The sequence below is a fragment of the Zychaea mexicana genome (assembly GCF_025766255.1).
Source record: "Zychaea mexicana strain RSA 1403 chromosome Unknown BDB00scaffold_71, whole genome shotgun sequence".
Classification (NCBI taxonomy): Eukaryota; Fungi; Mucoromycota; class Mucoromycetes; order Mucorales; family Lichtheimiaceae; genus Zychaea; species Zychaea mexicana.
The window spans coordinates 62,428-83,980 of record NW_026516734.1 but is presented as its reverse complement, the minus strand read 5'-3'; the positions used below and the strand labels follow the sequence as shown (position 1 = coordinate 83,980).

The 21,553-nt window shown below is 42.8% G+C and overlaps 9 protein-coding genes across 9 annotated transcripts; 6 read left to right on the top strand and 3 right to left on the bottom strand.

The window, feature by feature from the left end:
• Positions 1 to 6,715: 6,715 nt before the first annotated feature.
• Positions 6,716 to 7,636, bottom strand: BDB00DRAFT_837776 (uncharacterized protein; the record flags this gene model as incomplete). Its single annotated transcript, XM_053124581.1, is given in 2 exon segments — positions 6,716 to 7,205; positions 7,223 to 7,636. Coding segments are annotated over 2 exon segments (447 nt in total), but the record flags the coding sequence as incomplete, so codon positions are not given.
• A 155-nt stretch (positions 7,637 to 7,791) lies between these two features.
• Positions 7,792 to 8,035, top strand: BDB00DRAFT_837775 (uncharacterized protein). Its single transcript, XM_053124580.1, has one exon. It carries the CDS (start codon positions 7,810 to 7,812, stop codon positions 8,026 to 8,028), a length of 219 nt encoding a protein of 72 aa, XP_052976681.1. The 5' UTR covers positions 7,792 to 7,809; the 3' UTR covers positions 8,029 to 8,035.
• Positions 8,036 to 10,352: 2,317 nt separating this feature from the next.
• Positions 10,353 to 12,761, top strand: BDB00DRAFT_875314 (uncharacterized protein; the record flags this gene model as incomplete). The annotated part of the gene is made up of 9 exons (XM_053127337.1): positions 10,353 to 10,673; positions 10,776 to 10,944; positions 11,064 to 11,330; positions 11,429 to 11,835; positions 11,907 to 11,952; positions 12,027 to 12,121; positions 12,203 to 12,337; positions 12,505 to 12,641; positions 12,722 to 12,761. The coding sequence occupies 9 exons, from the start codon at positions 10,353 to 10,355 to the stop codon at positions 12,759 to 12,761; spliced, it is 1,617 nt and encodes a 538-aa protein (XP_052976680.1).
• Positions 12,762 to 13,562: 801 nt separating this feature from the next.
• On the top strand, positions 13,563 to 14,306 carry BDB00DRAFT_837772 (uncharacterized protein; the record flags this gene model as incomplete). The annotated part of the gene is made up of 2 exons (XM_053124579.1): positions 13,563 to 13,839; positions 13,897 to 14,306. Coding segments are annotated over 2 exons (507 nt in total), but the record flags the coding sequence as incomplete, so codon positions are not given.
• Positions 14,281 to 14,857, top strand: BDB00DRAFT_875313 (uncharacterized protein; the record flags this gene model as incomplete). Its single annotated transcript, XM_053127336.1, has 4 exons — positions 14,281 to 14,292; positions 14,398 to 14,544; positions 14,611 to 14,756; positions 14,842 to 14,857. The coding sequence occupies 4 exons, from the start codon at positions 14,281 to 14,283 to the stop codon at positions 14,855 to 14,857; spliced, it is 321 nt and encodes a 106-aa protein (XP_052976678.1).
• Positions 14,858 to 16,428: 1,571 nt separating this feature from the next.
• On the top strand, positions 16,429 to 16,776 carry BDB00DRAFT_875312 (uncharacterized protein; the record flags this gene model as incomplete). The annotated part of the gene is made up of 2 exons (XM_053127335.1): positions 16,429 to 16,515; positions 16,621 to 16,776. The coding sequence occupies 2 exons, from the start codon at positions 16,429 to 16,431 to the stop codon at positions 16,774 to 16,776; spliced, it is 243 nt and encodes an 80-aa protein (XP_052976677.1).
• Positions 16,777 to 16,854: 78 nt separating this feature from the next.
• Positions 16,855 to 17,243, bottom strand: BDB00DRAFT_884164 (uncharacterized protein; the record flags this gene model as incomplete). The annotated part of the gene is made up of 2 exons (XM_053128305.1): positions 16,855 to 17,068; positions 17,152 to 17,243. The coding sequence occupies 2 exons, from the start codon at positions 17,241 to 17,243 to the stop codon at positions 16,855 to 16,857; spliced, it is 306 nt and encodes a 101-aa protein (XP_052976676.1).
• A 203-nt stretch (positions 17,244 to 17,446) lies between these two features.
• On the bottom strand, positions 17,447 to 18,509 carry BDB00DRAFT_768787 (beta-lactamase-like protein; the record flags this gene model as incomplete). The annotated part of the gene is made up of 2 exons (XM_053119767.1): positions 17,447 to 18,321; positions 18,392 to 18,509. 2 exons carry the CDS (start codon positions 18,507 to 18,509, stop codon positions 17,447 to 17,449), a joined length of 993 nt encoding a protein of 330 aa, XP_052976675.1.
• A 2,373-nt stretch (positions 18,510 to 20,882) lies between these two features.
• On the top strand, positions 20,883 to 21,472 carry BDB00DRAFT_768897 (CoA-binding protein; the record flags this gene model as incomplete). The annotated part of the gene is made up of 3 exons (XM_053119779.1): positions 20,883 to 20,983; positions 21,055 to 21,094; positions 21,191 to 21,472. The coding sequence occupies 3 exons, from the start codon at positions 20,883 to 20,885 to the stop codon at positions 21,470 to 21,472; spliced, it is 423 nt and encodes a 140-aa protein (XP_052976674.1).
• Between the last annotated feature and the right edge of the window lie 81 nt (positions 21,473 to 21,553).

Genomic DNA, 21,553 nt, shown 5'->3' with positions numbered 1-21,553 from the left:
AGATGAGCGAATTTTGCAAGGGGTGCGATGACATGAAGTTCCCTGAACCTATCCGCTATCAAGTTAATGGTGATAAGTTGCATTTGTTCCTTGAACAAGTTGTAAGTATACTTGATTATTAGCAACTATAGAAAATTATGTGATCTGCTTAGACAATATTCTATGGACTTCTTGCTTATACTTTATTGCATCATGTATAGATCATTAGCAGAATCCGTCGTCCCACAATTAAGAAACAATCAGAAGCCAATGCCGAGAGACAGACGAACGACCTTAATGATCTCGAAGTGGAACATGAAGAACACGAGTTTTACACGATCGGTTTTAGTACGATTGAGCAGTATGTCAGTGCAATCATCCAGCTTTTCCATGACCATTGCGGCCTTCGATTATAACCTACGAATTCCGGATGTGAAGTCGTTGCTAAAAAACGAAAGGAAAAACGATATCAAGAGACGCCGTACAAACTTCAAAGATCGCGCTGCCGGATCTATTTTGGATGGATACTCAACGATTGAAGAACTGGCCAAAATCATCGATTACTTCCTGACGCGCGACAGATCCGAACACTATCGAAACGCAGTCATGATGTTGGTATCACACTTTGCGTTCATGCGTGGCGAGAATGTTCGACGAATCGAGTTGGCAGATATACATGACATCCCATTGCAAGGAGAAGGACCTACACCTGACAAGGAATGCCCTTGTTTGATTTTGCTCTTGGACCATGGCAAGACAAACCAGTTCGGTAAAGCAGAGCATGGATCGGCCATCCGGTGTGCGCATGTCGAAACCTGTCTATGGATGGCTTAAGGATTATACTTTTTCCATCGTTGGCACATTCAAGGCGAACCATTCTCGGATATGACACGGCCTCAAACATGGTACAACATTAAACTCTGCAAGAGCTACCCTGCTGATTTAACCAAGAATGTCGAGCAACCGGCGCATTACAAGGCACTTAAAAAGGCATTCGACGGATGCAAGATCGTATCAACAGCCGTTACGCATGCAGGAAGGAAGTCGGGAGCAAAAATGGCGTATATGGGCGAGGCTGGCGATTCGGCTATCCGACGCGCAGGTCGATGGACAAGCGACGCGATGGAAGGATCCTATTTGACGAACTTACCTCGCCGACAGTTGCGCGCAATGGCAACGTTTGATGCCAATGGAAAAACTTTCTGGTTACCTCGCGATGGCGTCCAACCATCGGAAACGTTACAAAAGAAGGTTTTCCCATGGGTCGACCAATGGCAAGAGAAGATCGATCAAGGCGAAGGCGATAAAAGTGTTGCTGCCGACGGATTCCTCAGAATGCTACGCGTTCTACGCAAGACGTTCTTACAAGACTCCGTGCCAATGATGAAGCGCCACCCTCAATTATCTATCTGGAATGCTCCTATCTTCAGTGATCCGGAATATACTGCATTTAAGAAGTGAGTAATCAAAATGTGTATCGTATAAGTTAGACTGTTACATGATGTAGTTACTTACGATAATTTATATTACTCCAGTGATCTAGTGACCTCCATCGAAACGGCTCCCCCGCCAGAGGACCTCACCTTATTAAGAGCGATGCTACAACTGCATGGTTTCTTACGGCAGATGTATACCGATCTTAATCAAAAGGTCGATCGCAACACACAATTGGTTGAAGAGCATAACCGCACATTCAACCAGTTTATGGGTTGACCTTGCGAACGGACGCCTCACGATATCGGTTCAATGGACTCCACAATCTCAATCAACGAATGTTCCGGTCAATACTACACCATCGGCTGCCAACTCTGCAGCTGCTACTGTCGCTCCATCCTTTGCCGCTCTAACTGACACCGCACCATCCATTGCCGACACTATCACCCCACAAATTCCGTCTAATAACACGCCCATGCCTGCCACAACCTCTTCGTCGCTTTTCAGCACTGCTCAACTTCCACACTACAGATTAAACGATGGTGTAGCAACAGTGACCGACCTTTGGCGCGAATGGCACGAAGGAATATCCAGTGGGCCAGCTATCAAAGACCTAGAGTTACAATGGAAAACAAAGTGGCGCAGGGACCAAGCCAAAAAGTTCAATCGTAGGAACGCGGTCATCAAAGGCGTCGAAAAGTTTATCGAATATCATAGTTTACAGCAGCAAAATGAAAGAGCTATACGCATGGTTGAGCTCTGGCGGCAAAATCCGAAGGTTGAGTGGTGCGCTGGAGGAGAACAAAAGCCAAGATCCTTGCATTGGATGGGTGAAAATGTAGAAAAGTGGAAACATGTAGAGATGTTTCCTGGTATATAAAAAGAGAGCTGTTGTCATGATATATCATATACAACAATAATAAATAAACATACTTCTCTACGCGTAATACAACATACAGTATCCATTATAATCAAACGTGACAAAAAGCAACCCGTAAGGTTGATCAATGTCGTGGACATCGGCACGGATCAGTCATTAGCATGGTCAACTAGGATGGATCGATCATGCTGCTCGTCAAAGTGCATAAACAAGGTACGTGTATTTAGCCAGTAATATTGCTCAGGACTTCAGGGTTAAATATGACATATATTAACCCTGTCTCAGGGTTTTACGTAGGCGTAATAGCCCTGGATTTTCAAGACCCGGCGAGACGCGGCGGGACTTTTGAGGACTCATGGGAAAGATAAGTGCTTTTAGAAAAAGTAGAACGCGGTTTCCAAATGTGTTGGATTGCCCGTCGAGAGCGACTGGCTTCTTTCAAAGTTCGAACAGCGATAGCCAATATGCAAAATTTGCTTAGCAAACATTGTAGCCATTCCCGAATACGTGCTGTTCTTCATCATAGCAATTAAAGTGTCAAGTGTAGAACATGCAGTAACGTTTTCAGGAGACATAATTGAACTCTAAATATTCATATGCAAGTTGGGAAAACCTGAAGGATACCCGTGATAAAATTGATGATGCTGTGTACCAGTTGATACATAATAGATCAAGCGGGTCGTTTCAAGTCTTGACTTCATCTCTTGCTGGAAAACGCTCTTCTTTATCCCGTTCTCATTATCTTTATTTTGAATCGACGACAATCAAAAAGTTTTACGAGAATGTCACTGGCCTTGACTGATCTTGGCAATGCGTACAGCTGATGCTGGCAGCCACGGAACATCTAGACACCTACACACATATTCGTTTACTGTACAATGCTCTCGTTTCTCTATATTCGTTTACTGTACAATGCTCTCGTTTCTCTCTGACAACATACATATACCATCATGATATTACGGTTGGCCCAGTGGATAAAGCATCATACATGTTTACAAGCAGCATTCCACCAGCCATAAACCGTAAAGGTTCGAAAACATTTGTGGACATTGGGGGACTAATGTTTCCTGAACAAACACGTCCAATTTACGATGGCCGTAAGAATGTATTCACTGCCGCCCCACTACGGCTCGGCGGTCCAAAAGAAGGTTTCGTTTCTGTTGTTCTACGCATTTACCATTTTGTTAGCAATGCGGCCCGAAGGCTACAACATCCCAATGATGTATATTCTCATACCTTTTACATATCTCTGGTAAGATATTAAAGCTTTCTACTTGATGTTTGCAGTCAAAGAAAGAAAAGGCTGGTTAAATTAATAGAAGTAATAACTCATTCCAATATAAACGTTATACTATAAGCCTATTACTGTTTAGCTACATCTTTTTGCAGTTCAGTTCTCATAAACAAAAAGATAAAGTGGGAAAACCATGTAGCTCTGCATTTCTTCTGATACGACATATTATCGTTGACTGTTTTTGCACGTATGTAGCTTACAATCAACCCGGAGGTCCGGTGTAAACTGTGGGCTGGGTTACGGATTGAGTAGACCCATGAGGTGGGTACTTTTTCACCCGACCCCTAGCCCACCGATGGACCGACCACTGTATGTGAAGAGCTTATATATTGTGCACCAGATCCCCGCTGTTGATAGTTAAAAAATCATGTGAAATTCTAGTTGCCCTGTGCCATGGGCATGCGGTCGCTTCCTTTCGATACTAGTTGTTCAAGGGTAGAAAAACGCTGAATGTGGTGCCATCACTGATAATCCCTCAGGGGGAAAAAAGTGTGGCCGGAGAAGAGAAGTGGTGGTGTTATATGACATAAAGGTAGGTTTAGAGTGGCAGAGGAAGAAGTTATATGATGAGGTAACGGATGCTAACATACTGCATCGAGAATTTTAATGGCTGTCTTGAGAAGAAGCTGGTGGTGACAATTTGCTTGAGAGAGCACCCTCATATAGAAGTGATTTCTAAGGTATAGATACTTTATATTATATGCAACAATGAGCCCTTGATTATAAGTCTGTGTTACTTTTTGTGAAAACGACATGTCAACCAGTCTTTGTATATATACTCTTGATGCCCAAGTGGACTTCACATAAAATACAATGTATGCACCAAAAGAGATTTATACTGCGTGCGACATACTGTTCTCCTGGATACATAGTTCCTTTGACACGACGTACATTGACCCGCCGTACCAAATAGATCGGATTAGACTAAGCATTAATTAGGCGGCAGCGTGTACATAGACCAGATACTTGACAGCTGCTTGTATGTATAGTACACAGCAGTATATGTAATCGCACTGATCCTCTTCTTGTTTCAATATCTTGATGTGATAGGAATGATTCTGCTGTTTACTAGCAGTGCCCCTTTCATTTGGCACAATCGAATTGTAACAAGCTGAGTAAGAGAAAAAATCAATAGACTCCACACCAAACTATACTCTACAGTGATGCTACCTTATCTGTTGCTGTTGGTCGTTCCTACATACAGCGATTGTCGGTGCTTCCGCTCCAGTCAGCAAAGTATGGTTTTGTGGACAATTCGCTGTTTCGCCTAGCATTATTCTACTCGACACGAGTGTAAAACATTACGATTTAAGCGGCGATCATGACACGGCTGCATATCAGCATGTCAAAAAACACATTGAGCATCCATGTGTATATGTATGCTCATAAACTACAGTGCTACCATATGTCATGCTGGCTCTTATAGTTTTAAAGCGACGAGCGGCCAAATGCTTGGGTGTGTTCCACCATCATGTGTGTATAATCGATCGAACGAACGAATGGAAAGGGAGAGCTCATCCATCAAGGACGATCAAGAGTGACACGCTTGTTCAAAGCACTTATTATTTCTAATTTCGAACTTTGGAAGGCAATCGAGTGTGATCAACGCCATTCACTTCGAATTGTTGTCATTCGACAACGTTGATTCAGGTTGTGTCTCTTTCCACAAGCACTGACGACACTCACAACGACTGCTCTTTTTTATATCATTTTCTTTGTTTTAAATTGTGCCCAATGACACTGCGCTTCTTTTGAAAAGAAAACACACGTCATTAGGACTTAAAGTGGTGATATCTTGCCCCCACGGGCTTATTGGGGAGAAATATGGTTTTTCACACACACGCGTGTCTGCTTGCTCACTCTCACAGGGGGGACCATCCAGGGGCTTTCGGGGTGCCCCAGCTAAGAGTAAAAAAGGAACTGTTAGTAGCCGGGTACTTTCTATCCTAGATACAAAAAGAGTGACAATGAACGATAAAGAAAAATAAAAAGGCGGACAAGACAGGGTGGGGGAAAGGCAACGAGTCGGCGTAGTGGACGTATAGTTTTTATTAGCTGTCCTTCTAGCTATATTCTGGGAGCCGGTATTCCTCGCATATGCAAAAAACGCAACACTGCACTGCCAATAGCCAACCCTACCAACCTGCTCCTTCTCTCCCCAAAGAAGCAGTCGTAGGCGTCCCCTGAAGGATGGGTGAGGGAATCTAGGGGACCGGATGAGAGAGTGAGCAAGTAGTCGTTTGTGTGTGAAAAACGTAGTAGGAGAGGAAAGGGAAAGGAAAGGAAAGGAAAGGAAAATCTGGACCGGTTCTTTTTATCTTTGGTCTTATTTTTTTTTTTGACGTCCCGCCCCACCGCCGCAGCATGCTCATCACTATGGCTTTCTCTTTCATAACGTAGTCATTAAGGGCAGTGACTTGCATGAGATGGTGATGGTTGGTGTTGCCTATGAGCACGGCTCACTGCGATACTGGAAGTGTGTGCACCGTATGCAGCTCATTGTTCTCTCTAGATTCTTTTTTAAGACACCGCCATGTCAATACGACGCGACCTTTGTGGCCTGTCAGTGACCTGGCAGCATATTCAAATGAGTGTTTACGCTGATGTCGGTTTGTTTGATACAGACTGCCCGTGCTGGGAAATGATATCGACTGTGGTTTTGCCCTACTTGTTCTCCGCTGTTGCGATAGTTCTGTCCAATAAAGAGCCTGATTCTTTCATGTGAAGATATGTACTGTCATGTGTATCTTTTGATCCGCTACTGTCCAAATTGCCACTGGCTGCATTTCCAAGTCAAGAAGCAGTTGTTGATGGGGGAACAGCACATTGCGTACGTTGACAGGCGGTCGACCTTGTCTCAACATGTAATGGTTTGTTAAATTACGACGCATTGCTTTTTAAAGCTTCAAGGGAAATTTCGATCAATAGACGCGCCACCCAAACGGATACCTGATATGATTGATGAGTAGCTTACAGAGCATGTACCAGCAAAGAATTTCTTTTCTTAAAGTTGCCAAATGGCTATCAAGTATGCGTGGCTGGGAACGATGTGTGTCGAGTAAAGCGCCTCGCGAATGAAGGCTCGATGGCTTCGATAATGATTGCTGTCGATTTTTCCAAAAGAATGGCTCTGATATGCAGTATCGCATGTGATTGTCACGCGTGTAATTAACCAATGTTTATTGATAGATACTGCTCTGATAAGAAATAGGGGCTGTACTACTGATTGGGGGGAGATGGGAGAGATGGAAGGGGGAGCTACGACTATTACATCACAATTGCGGATATCATAGCTAGTCTAGCTTTTACAAAAGAAAGGTCTTGTCTTGCCTTGGGTGCGCGCATCGTGAGATGCAGAAAACCGCTCACTGACCTTTTTGCTCGTTATTTCTGTATGCAAGGTGAACGCGGTCAGCCTTTTTGAAGCTCTACTGAAAGAGAGAAAGAGAGAGAGAAAGCAAGAGAAGGAGAGCCACCACTAGTTCAGCGATACAGTTCCCAACAGCTTCAACATTAGGGTGTATGCTAATTAGCTATATCGTCGTCTTCAAGCTATGTCTCAAGTGATTTACATCGATTTCCCTATCATAGTCCCCAGGTGAACTTGCCGGCAGCCTCCTCCGGAAATCCTGTACCTTTGTCGAGATCATATTGTAGATGCGGCTGGCATCGAAAGGTGTGTCATCAAATATATATCGCCAATATGATGCCCAGATGAGGTGGACGGCGATGATGATCGTGTGTGGTGGGATCGTGGCGGTGGTCTTGGACCGAGGTGGATCGAGCGTGTGGCAATAAGCATTGAGCTCTTGAAAATTATAGGAGCAATGATGGTGTCGGAGCATGCGTTGCCAAAGCGGTTGTTTGGAGGGACAAGTAAAGAAAAAATGGTCTACTACCGTCTCGGTGACATGCTGGCAGAGGCGGCATCGCGCGTCGTCGAACCGGTCAGGCATGTGTCGATGCGCAGAATAAGCAGGCGCCACCACGTCGTCCGTGCATAGTGAGGTAGTTGCATCGCCCAGAAACGCCTCCACGGGATAGAAGCGCTGAGGGTGGGGGAATGATGGTGTGTGGAGACGGTTTTGCGGAGGATAGAAGTTGTGAGGTTGTTTAGTGAATGATTGTTGACCAATGGAATTAGGGAGATAAGAGGCCCCTCATTAATGACCGTGGTCGGTCCAAAGCTCAATACTGTGCAAACGTTTGCTTAAAATTCAACATGGAGCTTGGTGGTTTGAATGCTTGTTTGCCAGCAGAGCAAACCCCTTTCGTCTCCCAGCGACCGACAATCGTATTTGGCGCCGATGTGACACATCCATCACCTGGTAACATGAACCAAGCCTCTATTGCCGCCTTGACGGCTTGCATGGATATGCGAGCCACGCGATACTCGAGTGCCATCAGAATGCAAGCTATAAAACACGGGAATTACAAGTGATTCGAAGGGTATGGTCAAAATGCTTCAAAAGACGCTTCATCAATCATGCGGTCAGAAGCCGCTACGGGTGTTATTTTCTCATGACAGAGTCGCCGACAGTCAGGTTGAGACTGTTCGAATTGAAGAGATTCGGGTAATCCACAGTGTATGTGAGGAGCTTGACAACGGGTACAAAACCGCAGTGACATTTGTGGTGGCTCAAAAGCGACATCATGTCCGTTTCTTTTCTATTCAACCAGAAGGTGCGGATCGCTCGATTGGAAGCTGCAAGCCAGGCACTAAATTTTTGATACAGATATTGTTCATTCTCTTCAATTTGACTTTTGTAGCTTTCTTAGATGTATACTTCCAGTATTCAAAGCTTAGTTGTAAACATACGTGCGCTAGGAGTAGCGATGAAAAACTGTTTTTCCCCATCAAAGAGACCTGTTATCTCTCTCATCCTGGGCTACAACGCTCGGCAAACGCATGATGTTTTATATTATCATTATTACCTAATTTTGTATTATAAATCTCCATGGCTAGAGTACATAGTAGCCAGTTTATATGGCAGCTGTAGACACAGCCTCACTGATTTTCTCGTATTGTATTTCATACTATTAAGAAAGATTGGATTGACCGGCGCCATAAAGCAGTCGCTTTCTTACTACTGTATTATATGTCATTTTTAACTTTTTTTTTTGCATATCTTATTGTTACAAACATATAAAAAAAACTATATGGGTTTCATTTAGCATCCTCTATGGCGTTTATTGTACAATTTACTATATATGTACAACAGAAATATGTAGCTGCTTTAAGTCTCACCTTGTTATCGTTTGGCAGCCATATAAGGTATCCGAGCTTGACATCTAATTGTCTTCTCGAAGATTGGCAGAAAGAAGAAGACATACTATATCCATGATACCATGCTAAGTTGTTGTAGTACTGTAGAATTAAAGATGATGTACAGTAGCCTTGGCAGCATGTAGAAGATTTTAAGCCGTATAATACTGTATATATATACACCATTATACGTCTAATGTATCTTTATTAGATGGAGGCTCTTTCTTACTACACTACTGTATCATATGGTAATGTGGCTGTTGATGAAGTCGAAAAAGCTATATTACATATGGAGAAGCAACCTTAAGCAATTATAGTCCAAAACCAGCATCATGGTTTTTTAAGAGAAATCGGCAAGAGCGAAAATTTGCTGCATAGAAGCATAGCGCAAACAAAAAGCTCTTTGAAAAAACCGGATTCAGTGCACGAGGCATTCGATATACGGAATGCGATTTTTTAATTGCATGAAATGCAGGCTGTCAAAGAGCTTCTATATCACAATGCATTGTGCAAACGCTACACAAGTTGTTGTCGCACAAAATCACGATATCTGTCATCATGCGCCACACTCTGTACCGCTTTGTGCAGCATTAGCTTAGAATTTACGTTTTATGGAAGACTAAGTGGACGGGGCATGCGGTCCACTTACATGAGAGACCGTGTGGAGGGGTGATATTGGTAAATGGAGACGTGATGCAATGATGAAAAAACTCCACGTCGGGAAAAATTATGTATGATAGCATTCAAAGTCTACCATCCAGCGTCCTCTAGGAGCTTTCTGCATTCACATGCTCCTTTACTCGTTTACATTAGAGAATCTGAATAAACACAATGTCATATACCGACATATGAAACAGCTGCCATATGCATGACTACCTCTACTATTTCCTTCAATGTCAGAGAACGCTTTTTATTGTTATTACGCTACAGCTTCTGTATGAACGATTCTTAAAAATAAATAGCATCTATCACATACTGTACGCTGAGATACTCCAACCGCGTAGAGGTGCATTTTATTTTGTATTCCATGTTATATTCTTAACTTGCTGATGTTGGCAGTGCTGTGCTGTAAGATCAAGAAGGATTAACACTACAGTATATGTAGAACGCCTTGTTATTTCCATTCATGTCACGTATAAATCTGGAACACCTTCTGCAGCACTAAATTCCTCACAGGAGACCGTCTATAAATGGTGACGTATTTTTTTGTTTCATACATCACTCACATTTATGTACTATTTACATAATTCTATTATCATAGCGCAACTAGAAGTATGGTACTAACAATTATCAAGTCAATTGTATACATTGGAACTGTCTCTGATGCACATGCATAAACCTGTCATGTGCTGTGAGTCTTGTATGAGATTACCAGTACTTCTCTGCCATCACTCACTGCAATGGTCAAAAAGACCACAGTTTCACTTTTCGGTATATTTTTTCTCTGTTACATCTTCTCCTACTCCTCTTCCAGTAACACCTCTTCCAACAAATCAAGCATGGCGTTGAATCTCACAGACTTTGTGATGCGTCCAAACCCGGGCATAGCAGGCGCACTTGTGTCTGTCCGCTCCAACTTTTTCCGAGTACAATCGTTCCTGCGTGGCAATGTCTATCATTACCACATTGAAATCGCGGACATGGCAAACAAGTCATCGAACATACCTCCAGCTCTCAATCGTCGAGTCTGGAAGGCCTTTGAAAGTACCGGAGGCCAAGGTATCTTGAATGGTTCTCGTGCTATCTATGACGGACGCAAGAACGTCTTTACAGCTATGCCTTTAAGAACTCTGACAGCTCATGAGGCGAGTCAGTTTGAGGTAAATGCACTACTGTTTGTGTGAAAAGAATGTCACTGACCCTATATCTTTACTAAAAAACACATAATTATTGGCTTGTGTCATGTCTGCTAATCACTGTAGGTGGAGCTGCCGCAAGAAGGTGCTGCTGCTACTGGACCCCGTACATCGTCCACCCAGCCTTCTAGTGGTATATTCAAAGTCAAGATCAAGAAAGCTGGTGAAATTAAAATGGAAGAGCTGCATCGATTCCTGCAGGGCACTTCAAGTCTGACGACAAACTGCCTGACAGGTGTGTATTATATAATATCTAAAGCATTCTCTCTCTGTCTTTGTGTGTGTGTACATGAGTGGACCATCCATATAATCGTTACTAAAAGTCACAACAACAACACACTGGTTACTATATAGCCGTTATGGCGCTTGATGTCCTCATCCGGTATTTGCCAAGCATGAAGTACAACACCGTGGTAGGCCGCTCTTTTTATACACCTGTTGGAAGTCAATCACTTCACGGTGGTCTTGAAGTCTGGCAAGGTTACTTCCAGACGTCCCGGCCTGGGGTCGGGAGCATGTACATCAATGCTGATGTCAGTGCAGCAGTATTTCGGGAGGGTGGTCCCCTGCTGGAAGTGGTTGCTAAGATCATTGGCCGCCAATCGATTGATGAACTTCGACGTGGCCTTCCAAACAAAGACTGAGCCAAGCTTGAGAAGGCACTGAAGAATGTCCAGATACAAGTCAGACATCGAGGTGAAAAGAAGTTCAAATACAAGATTACGGCTTGACGCCTGCGCCAGCTGATCGTACGTTCTTCAAGGACCAAGACAACAATGAAATGAGCGTAGCACAGTACTTTACGGCTCACTACAACATGGGCCTCCGCTTCCCGTTTCTGCCGTGTATCATCGTGCGCAAAACTATATTCTTGCCTATGGAAGTCTGTGACATTGTCCCTGGCCAGCGATACAACAAAAAGCTCGACGAGCAGCAGACGGCTGAAATGATCACTTTTACATGTCAAAAGCCGGATGTTCGAGCCAACAAGATCAAGCAGGGATTCACGTTGCTCGAAACGAACAACCCGTACATGCAGCAATCTGGCTTCAAGGTCGAACCGGAAATGTTCATCGTCAAGAATTGTTTCAAAGAAGCACTTCGTGTTGACGTCAAGTGCTACGATGTGAGTTCGAATTATTCTGCATGTGCCGTCTAGCATAAATGTCATGCTAACATGTCTGCTAACTTTATCAGGCATTGGTTGCCCTGACTGAAAAGAATATGCTGGAAGAAAAAGCCGGTGAGTGCACATGCCTGCTCCAAAGTTATTTCTACTTCAACATGGTTCAAAACTAACAGTACATGTTTTTCTAGAATGGGACTTTATATCCACCTTACCCTACGAAGAACACTATGGTCTATCTGATGCGGATTTTTTTCGATCACGTTATATGATCCAGCTAAAAAGAGTAAGAAGCAACAACCCCTTATGAATAATTGTTTAGGTAGATTTCGTCCTAAAACTAATTGCTCGCCGTTTATACCATCAGTATTCGCACAAGGAGGATATGCAACAAGCGCAAAAGGAAGCAGAGAACGATTTCGGTTTGAAAAAGAGTCTCAATGTTATGCATAGTAAAGCACGGACATTACTGGCAGAATGCAAATACGAAGAATGCCTAAGTGTATGCCAAGAGTACGTGCCAAGTCTGCTGAATTAGTTGTTGACAATTTTTTTCCTGGATCTACTCACTTATAATAATGATTCATTCGTTATATCTAGAATACGGAAAGAAGATGCTTTCTATACAAAATCGATTCCATTATACATTACGTGCTTATATGATACGAGCTAAAGATGAAAGTCGAGCTGTATATCTTGACCCAAGAATTGGTGGATAGGCTAAAGGACGAGGCAGTGACGTGGCATGCCGCGGGGATGTATAATCTTTACATTGAAAAATATTCAGAAGCACGTCGCCATTTCAGGTATAGCTGTCCTCTGTACTCCATTTCCCTCAATACGAGTGCTCATACGACATTGATTTTCTAAACGATATTTTATTTAGTCGAGCAACGGATATCGATCAGTACTTTGAAGACTCTTAGCTTGGTTACGGGCATGCATTTGCCGCTGAAAAAGATCACGACCAAGCAAGAAGTGCATATGCAATGTGCAGCAAATTAGTACCAAGGTAAACAAGCGAACAATCTTATTATCCGCGTTAGAAATGTGTATCTTGTAATGTACGTGCTGCTCACAAGATAAAAAAACGAATATTAGATCACATCTTCCTGACATGTACATTGGCGTACAATTCTTGGAGCAAAACATGCTGGATGCTGCTTTTGTGTATCTAAATAAAAGCTACAGTAAATGCAACAGCGATCCTTTCCTATTTAACGAAATGGCAGTATACCATTATCAAAAGAAAGAGTAAGTTTACAAGTCCCTACATGTTGTTATTGTATATGTACATATCTGTGTGTGCGTGTGTGTTCCGGCTCTGTCTAAAAAATAATACCTAGGTATCCACAAGCACTTGATCACCTACGAGATGCATTAAAATTGGCTAAAGACTGACAGAGTCCTCTCAGCAACATTTGGGAGAAATTATCGGCTAATTTCGGCCATGTATACAGAGGGATGAGTTAATTGTTCTTAGGACGGTTCCAGCTGCGGCATTTGAATAAATTTACACACTGGGCTAGCAGAAAGTGGCTGAGTGTGCCTGAATAAGCCTAAGCCTTAATTCCCCATTTCCTATTATCAGTGCAATAAGCATGTCTCAATATACGTCAAAAGTGTAAACAAACAACAAAGGCCTATTCATTCTCGGATAAAGGGAAGAAGCTTGTCAGATTGACAAGCACGGTCAATATGTCGACTGCAAGTGATATAACCAAACCATTCGAACATCATCACTGCCCGCTAATTCTTCTCCATCTGATGCATGGTCAACTAATTTTGAAGCGGACCATGTTGACGATCTGCCAAGACGTCAGACTCCAGCTGCTAAGCATGCAGTATGCTTGTTTAGCCTTTTTTCTGCTTTGCTCAAACCCTATAAAGAAGGGTATAAGCAAGCACCGGTCGCAGAGGCACTCGAGCCTGCCACCCATAAGATTTGTGGTTGCGCTGCTGATAAAAAAGCCCACAAGGCTGTCGCCTGTATCTTTAAGTGCTGTAAGTATTGTTTTTTTGGGATACTTTATATATAAATAATACTCTTGTTTTATCTAGGTATTCGACAGTTTGACATCAAATACTGCAAGTCGTGCCCTGACTATGCTTTGCCTTTGGTGCCAATGCGCAGTCATATGGTTCCTCTGACGCCAAAAGCCCCCGTCATGCAGTGCATATCAAGTTTATGCAGACAATCCACAATTTGCATTACATTTGCCGCGTCTCCGTGCACAATATTGCAAAATGGCTACAAGCAGATTTTGAGCAAGAGGTATTACTTTTTCTAGGGCAATCTTTCATTTAGCGAGCTTTTTAAATGTACTTTTGTTTTTTAGGTTCCTGCTTCTCTCAAGTCTCGCTTGAACTATGCGCTGCCTATATTTGGCAGAATACTTCTAAGCTTAAAAAAACAGTTGAGGGAAGAGTTTGGTGTAGAGAACAATGTCTGCCCAGGTTGCAGATACGTGGTACTGTAGTGATTCAATTTTTTGATTTAAAAAAAGATATACAAAAGTATGCCTACATATTTTAATGGTTGTCATGGTTAATATATGGTAGGAGCACGAAAAGACTACAGCACTAGACGGAAACTTCCAGCTACGGCGCTTTCGTCACGTAAAGGATGTCCAGGGTGTTAATTTTAAAGATGAAGAAGTGAACATGCTCTGGGTTAACGATGAAACGCTCATTCCTTATAAAGAATCGGTGAGATAAATATTCTGAGAGTCATGTAACAGTATCTAATACAGTTATATTGATTACATGTATAAGGCTAAAGATGGCTGTCCCTCTTTTGGCGCGCTTGAAAAGCAAGGCGGATCGATCAAGGGTCTTGATCAAACCGGTGCTTTTGCGTGTACCTGTGGTCGCCACGGCTATCCGATTGCTAAAGTCGATATGCGTAGCAAAGGCGAACGGTATTTAGCTTGCTGTTCCTCTTTTTTGTCTGATCATGTATAAAGTACTCACTCTGTGTACGATTAATTATACATATGTTCTTAGTATCTTAAGAAAGTGACATACAACGAACTTTACGGAAACAACATTGGTATTATGTACGATGTTGGTTGTAAGCTCCAAACTGCTTGGAAGGTACTACTTATAACTTACCTCATGTGCACGGTGTCCACATCCTAACATAATTTTCTATGTACAATCTACTTTCTATGTAGTATCGTCGATGTGCCGACATTAGGCTTCCTTTTTTCAGTCATTGCAATAAAGGTGAATGCATCAAATTGAATAATCAAAATTGCGTGCCTCTGCTGCACATCTCAACAATGTAAAAGGCCTTAAAGCGCCTTTACATGTCTATACATGCCTTTTAATGCATGTAAATACAATCAAAGTCGTCCAAATTGGGGTAAAGGTATTTTTATGTTTTAGGATGCAACGCATAAACTTGCTGTGAGCCTGCATGATGATCTACTTCACCTCCGCCAACCAACTTTTGATCCTGATTTTCTATCCTCTTTCTCTTTTCCACTCCTTTCCCAAGTATTGAAATATTCAACACTATACTATCATTAAACAGCGTCGTCAACTTCACTCGTCACTATGTCATACGTCCAAATTGTGGCAAGGCAGGCTCGCCAGTTTCTATTCGGCACAGCTGTTTTTTTCTTCAAGTGCACTCTTTCGACATTTCGGACGACATCTCCGTTATTCTCGCCGTGTTTGCAAGGCTTCACTCATGTACCATCATTGATGTCATTAAACGTCATTGGAGATACAGTATTCTCTGTACATCAAGTGAGTCGTTTTAGCATCCCGAGTCACCACTGAGCATGCACACATCACCGTTTCGAGAGGATACAAACGCATTCATCATGCTGACACAAGATCAGATCATTCTCAAGATAAATTTCGAACGGTTGGGACGACTTTGCCCATATTGGGTGTAGCATTGTTTCGGTGCATCGCAGCTCGTGCAAGTTTGAAAGCTCTTGAAAGGACTAAAAGGCACGTACACATCATGTTTCTCGTTATTGCCATGTTACACAAACTGTCATCGAAGGTTATCAAGGTATTCAGTGAGCAGCTTAGAAAGCAGCAGCAACTATTACACACGTTTCTAAAAGGAACGGCACATATGATACAACAAGATGTATTATAATGCATCCAAACCAGCCTTATTGGAGGGCTCCTTCTCAAATCTAACGCTCCACAACGAAAAGATTTTGAATCTAATTCGAAGCATTATCGAGAGTATGGCAGCCCATCATTTTGACGCACCAGCAAGCTGATGCGTTCAGAGCCGATAGAGCGCGTATAATAGAGGAACTTGAATAAACGACAACAAAGCATCTTATTTTCTGCTCTCTTCTATTCTTTAGATAATGCATCATGGTGATAAACACATATCAACGTATATTTTCTAGCATTTATTCTAATCTGTCAAAAGTGACATGGTTGTTTTTCTTCATGTATGTCAGTATCGTGGTATGGAGGCGGTTTAAAATTGGGATAATACCCTCCTTACTGGACGCAGTGAATTTCGTAACTGCCTGTGTGACTGAAATAAAATCCCCCCAGTAAAGCATTGTCGTTGTGCGAACTCCAGGGATCCTGCGTACATCACAACAGATCATGGCGGGAGGTCGACGATCGGGTCTGCAACAGCAAGTCATCAACTTTTACCGTGAATGCTTTCGAGCAGCAAGAACAAAACCACTTGTAAGTGCATTCTGGACTTTAAGGCAGAAGGAGGGGAGGAATTGGCTTTGGCAGTCTGTCTTTGGAACGATTAGCGATCCTTTTTAACGCCATAAAAATACACAGGAAAACCGACCGCACTTTTATGCGTATATTCGACGAGAGTTTCGTGCACACCAAATACGTAAAAATGATTTTGTAACGATTGAATACATGCTTCGACGAGGAAAGCGACAGTTGGAAACATACAGCTCGCCAAGTATACAGGATATCCACGTGTAGAATAAAAAAAAACGAGTAATACGGCTTTAAAGCAAGTTTTATATGTACATGGCAGAACCTTCTATTACAGTAAACTCTCTACTTCTTCTTTTCAGAAGCATCCTGTTGCTGTTGTTGTTGTGGGGATTGATGCTGCTGACGATATGCTGCTGATGTAGTTTCCGTGCAGTAGTACAGCTCCTTCAAAGCCTGGATACACTTTTCCGGTTCACTTTGGTTGGCCGATAGACACTCGTCATAGCCCTTGATCTGGTTTGTGCAATGCTCCTTGACGTATTTCAGAATACCAACGCTGTGGACACGCGTATGCATCGCTTAGTATATCAAGGCGGAAACGTGAGGAGATTTCTGGGACAGCATTTTTTTTGCGCTTACTTTTCTTCCGAGCACTTTGTCAACGCTTGCTTTTGTTGAGCACAGCTCTTGTCCCAGCTGTGAGGGTAGTTTTCAACGCATTTCTGGTACATTTCAAGTTGCAATGCGCATTTTTCTTGAACTTGGGCTAATGTGTCGTCCATTGTGAAAAGGTAGAAAAACAAAAAGCAACAATCAAACGCGGAGTTGATTGCGCTGTCATGGCAAGAAGAGTGTCACAAAGCGATTTGTTACTTGTTGCCGAGACAACATGCATTTATAAGTGGTAATCTAGAATGAACGATCCCTTTAATTTCTATAATTGGCTCTTAAGGCCGCCAGTGTACATCCATACGATCTTTAGTATCTCTGGTTTGGACCAAGGATTTAGGAATATCTTTTCTTCCAGTGTGGAGTCAATGTAGTCTAGCTTCTTTAGTTTGCCATCCTCTCCAAGCTTCTTCAGGTGCAACCCAATTCCCCGTACATGGATATCTCGTATGTCGTGCGTTTCTCGTTTTCCTTTCCAAAGATCTGCAGTGACTTCATATGCTGTCCATGTCGGCTTTGACGGGTTGGCGAGAATCACTTGAAGAATTTCGTTTTCTCGTTGTATGCGTAATTCGATGTATTCTTGGATCTTGCCTATCGCGTCGTCCACGACTGGACCGTGACCAGGATACAAGACTCTGGGATTGAGCGCCTTTAACTGCTCGAGCGAGTTGATATATACTGCTACATCGTCAAAGGATGTTGTACCGTAACCGAGGACACAGTCTCCTGCAAACAACGCTTGTTCTTCCTCCAGCCAAAAGCTACAGTCGTCAGACGAGTGGCCGGGCGCGTGAATCGCGCGTAGTGTTGTATTGTCGTCGATTTTGAGTATTTGATCGTCATGAAGCGGTAATAATTCGACATCGGAGGGAAAGATTTCTTGGAAGCGCTGGCCGTCGTAGGCAGTTGATGTTGCTGGAAATTTATGCACGTTGATGCTGCTGTCCATTCCAAGCACGTCCTTGACACCGCCCCAGTGATCTGTGTGGCAATGTGTGATGAGGAGGTCGGATATGTATGCATTAGGCGAGATTTGCTGAAGCGATTGCTGCAATAATGGTATATATTCTGGTATGCCTTCACCACAGTCGATCAGCACCAGGCGGTCGCCGCTACCAACAAGATAACAGTTCGTTCCTGAAACGATGTCTGAGCTAGCTGTGCTCTTCTCTAAATCAAATAGCTTGCTGTATCTATTATCTCATACCTTGCAGCGTGAACATGCCGGGGTTCAATCCAAGTATCCTCCATACCCGGCTGCTAAGTTGGCAGAACTTTGGAAGTGGTGTAAGGTGCTTTGGTAGTTCGCTGCTCGTTTCTGACATGGTGGACTGGGTAAGGGAAAATGGGGGAAAGAGAGGAGGGAATTATTGATTACGTTAGCTGGATAATCATATTAAGAAGCCGTCGAAAATACGATGACTGAACTTTTTCACATAGGTACCACATCAGGTATATTCTCGAGTCACGTGAATCGCCATTATTAGCAAGAGATTGGCTAAAGAGCGTCTACGATCGCGTAAATGAGGTGCTGATAAAACTCCCCATTTTTCCTCTTCTCACGGCTTTGTGAGAGCAGAGTCACGCTGATTCATAAACACTTTGACCACAGCATGAGGGTCCTCATGGGTCGGGTCAGGTCGGTTGAGAACCGAGATTAGAACAGAGTTTTATGACTGCGATTATAAAAGGGACGGAATTACTCATGTTTGTGGTAATAATTGCGTGAAATCGAACGGAAGACGTAATTATCGTAGTGTATAGCATATTTAAATTCTATATGCAGCGTAACAATAATTAAAGCGACGTTTGTTAAAAAGCAACATCTTGATCGACCGTCCGATGTTCAGAGAATGTCAGGGATAAGTAATTTGCTGCTGCTGCTGTCCACTCATTCCGAACGGATTCCGCATCGAAGAAAAGAGACATACGTAGTCTCCTCTGTCAATAAGTTGCCCACCGTTTAAATGTGACAGAGAAACGAGAATATTTCATGAAGACAGTGTAAACATCAAATGAAAGAAAGCTTTTATCTTCAATTATAATAAATATAATCTGTTTGTTTTTAAAATGAAACGAACGGCTCCAAGAAGATGCTCACCCACCAGATACACGTAAATACTGTACATGTTCACATATGCGCTGTGGGTTGTAAAGGGGCCGTCAATGACAACACCAACTACTTATCACGGAACTAATCCCTAGACAACAACCACGGCTCAGTCATTGAAAGGCCAATGCGTGGTGGTTAATACCTGCTTATTGGCCAAGAACTACATACCAGAAAAACAACAAGATCTACTAAGATCATCTCTTTATTCTCTCAGGTGCATTATGCTGGCTGGACCTTTTTTCGACACATAATGAAGCCACAGCTATGGTGACCCACCGGAGAAGGGAGGGAAACATGATACAGAGAACCGCACCAAACATAAATCTAGCTCCTTTTTCTCTGCTACTGCTGCTCGTAGTCGCTGCTGACGCCAACCCTACGATTTTCGGGCAAAATAAAAAAAAACAGTCAAGTCAAGGGCATCACGTAGCTCAAAGTGAGCTTCACCGCGAGCTTTTCACCGGGTATCAATGCCGAACATCTGGACGTCAAGAGATAGACCGCTGCCAAGGACATACCAAGAAAAAACTGAGTGATTTGTAGAGACGTGAGGTGTTTTTTGCCAAGCGGATGCAAGCCCGATGTTGTAGCTCATAGTAGGAATATATGACAGTATAAATTGAGGAATCGAATGTGACAAGCATCCAGATAGCCGTCGCGCGATAGCCGATACCAGCCCAGATAGTAATGATAGCGCTAGCATGACGATAATCTACCAACAGCGATGGTTTACAGTGCAACCTTCAGCAGAATGATAAGCGTATCGACGAACTCGTAAAATTTGGGACATGTAGAAAAAGTAGCTCATCCGTGTCGCAAATCTTTATTGATATCCCCAAGCCCAACCCCTGTGTAAATGTATCTTCCACATATGATAAGTGAAATAACAGTTAAGGCGTGTAAGTTTCTCACACTTTATATTATGACGCTTGAGGAGTGGTTAATCAGTTTTCTTTGTAAACATGGAAGCATTATTCCAGGCTCGTGCCCGATGAAATCCCGTCGCCACTTTGTAAACGTCAGCTCCGAGTAAACTGCAAGTGTCAGACTATAGTTGAGTACAAACAATGCGAATAATCGAGCATGAGTATTAGTAGTGATACTTTTGACGGATGATAATACTTTTTAAATGGCTTCTGTAATGCTGTCTTTTACAGTTGATTCCTTCGTTGCACTATCATAGTATGTAACCGTAGTAGCCAAGAGGGAGCTATTGGAGGGTTTATGATTTATCGTTGATAATGATCTTCATCTCATCGTTGTCTGTTTGAATTTAGAGCCGAGTGCGGTTTGTTGCCGCGTTGGCAGCTACGGTTGGTAACGATTATGCCGAAAATCTACAAAATCAAAGCCTAACGGATCCACTGAGTCGTACTTGGTAATAGCCACAATCCATGCTGTCGTCTCTGACTATCAAACTTTCAAGTTCAACAGATTCAAGGTACGCAAGGCTTGCATCAATGCGCGAATTAACTATTACTAAGTAACGGATTTTGCAATTCCGGTGACACAAAGGTTGCTTGCTACTTTATTTTCCCTTGAAAGAATCGTTTCCCCACGACCACACACTTCTTTTGTTTTTCCAATGAACCCAGTAACAGCTTACAGATTTATTACTGCTAATGAGTTCGCCGTCGTTGGAGCAAGCACTGATCGCTCCAAGTATGGCAATCGTGTGCTGCGATGGTAAGGAAAAAACTACATTGTAGTATGTGTACGATTGGTTATTTTTTTTAAAAATAAAACAAATTTGCTAGGTACCAGGCTAACAGCCTTCCAGTAATCCCTGTCAACCACGTATGCTACTGTTCTCTCACTCTTCATCTCTCAGGGGTCTTATGCTTCACTCTACTAATAAGTTTTACGAAATATGTTTAATGATATATCATCCAGAAAGAATCGGCGGTCGAATCGATTCCTGCTATTGCCAGCATTGACAAATTAAAGGATCCCAGCAAATCTGCCATTTCGATTATTACACCTCCAAAAGTTACTTTACAAGTTCTCAAACAGGCAAAAGAACTTGGCATCGAAAAGATCTGGCTGCAGCCTGGGGCCGAGGACAAGGATGTGATGGACTATGCCCGTGAAGCCGGCCTCGATATCATTGCCGGTGGCCCTTGCATTCTTGTTCAAGGTCCTTCATTGATGACCCACCGTTCAGCATCTCTTTAATAAGCTGAATTTCAATAAAAGAAGGCGTGTATTTGCCCCACCATAGGATATTATTTTTTCTTCTTTGTTCTTTTTCTTTCT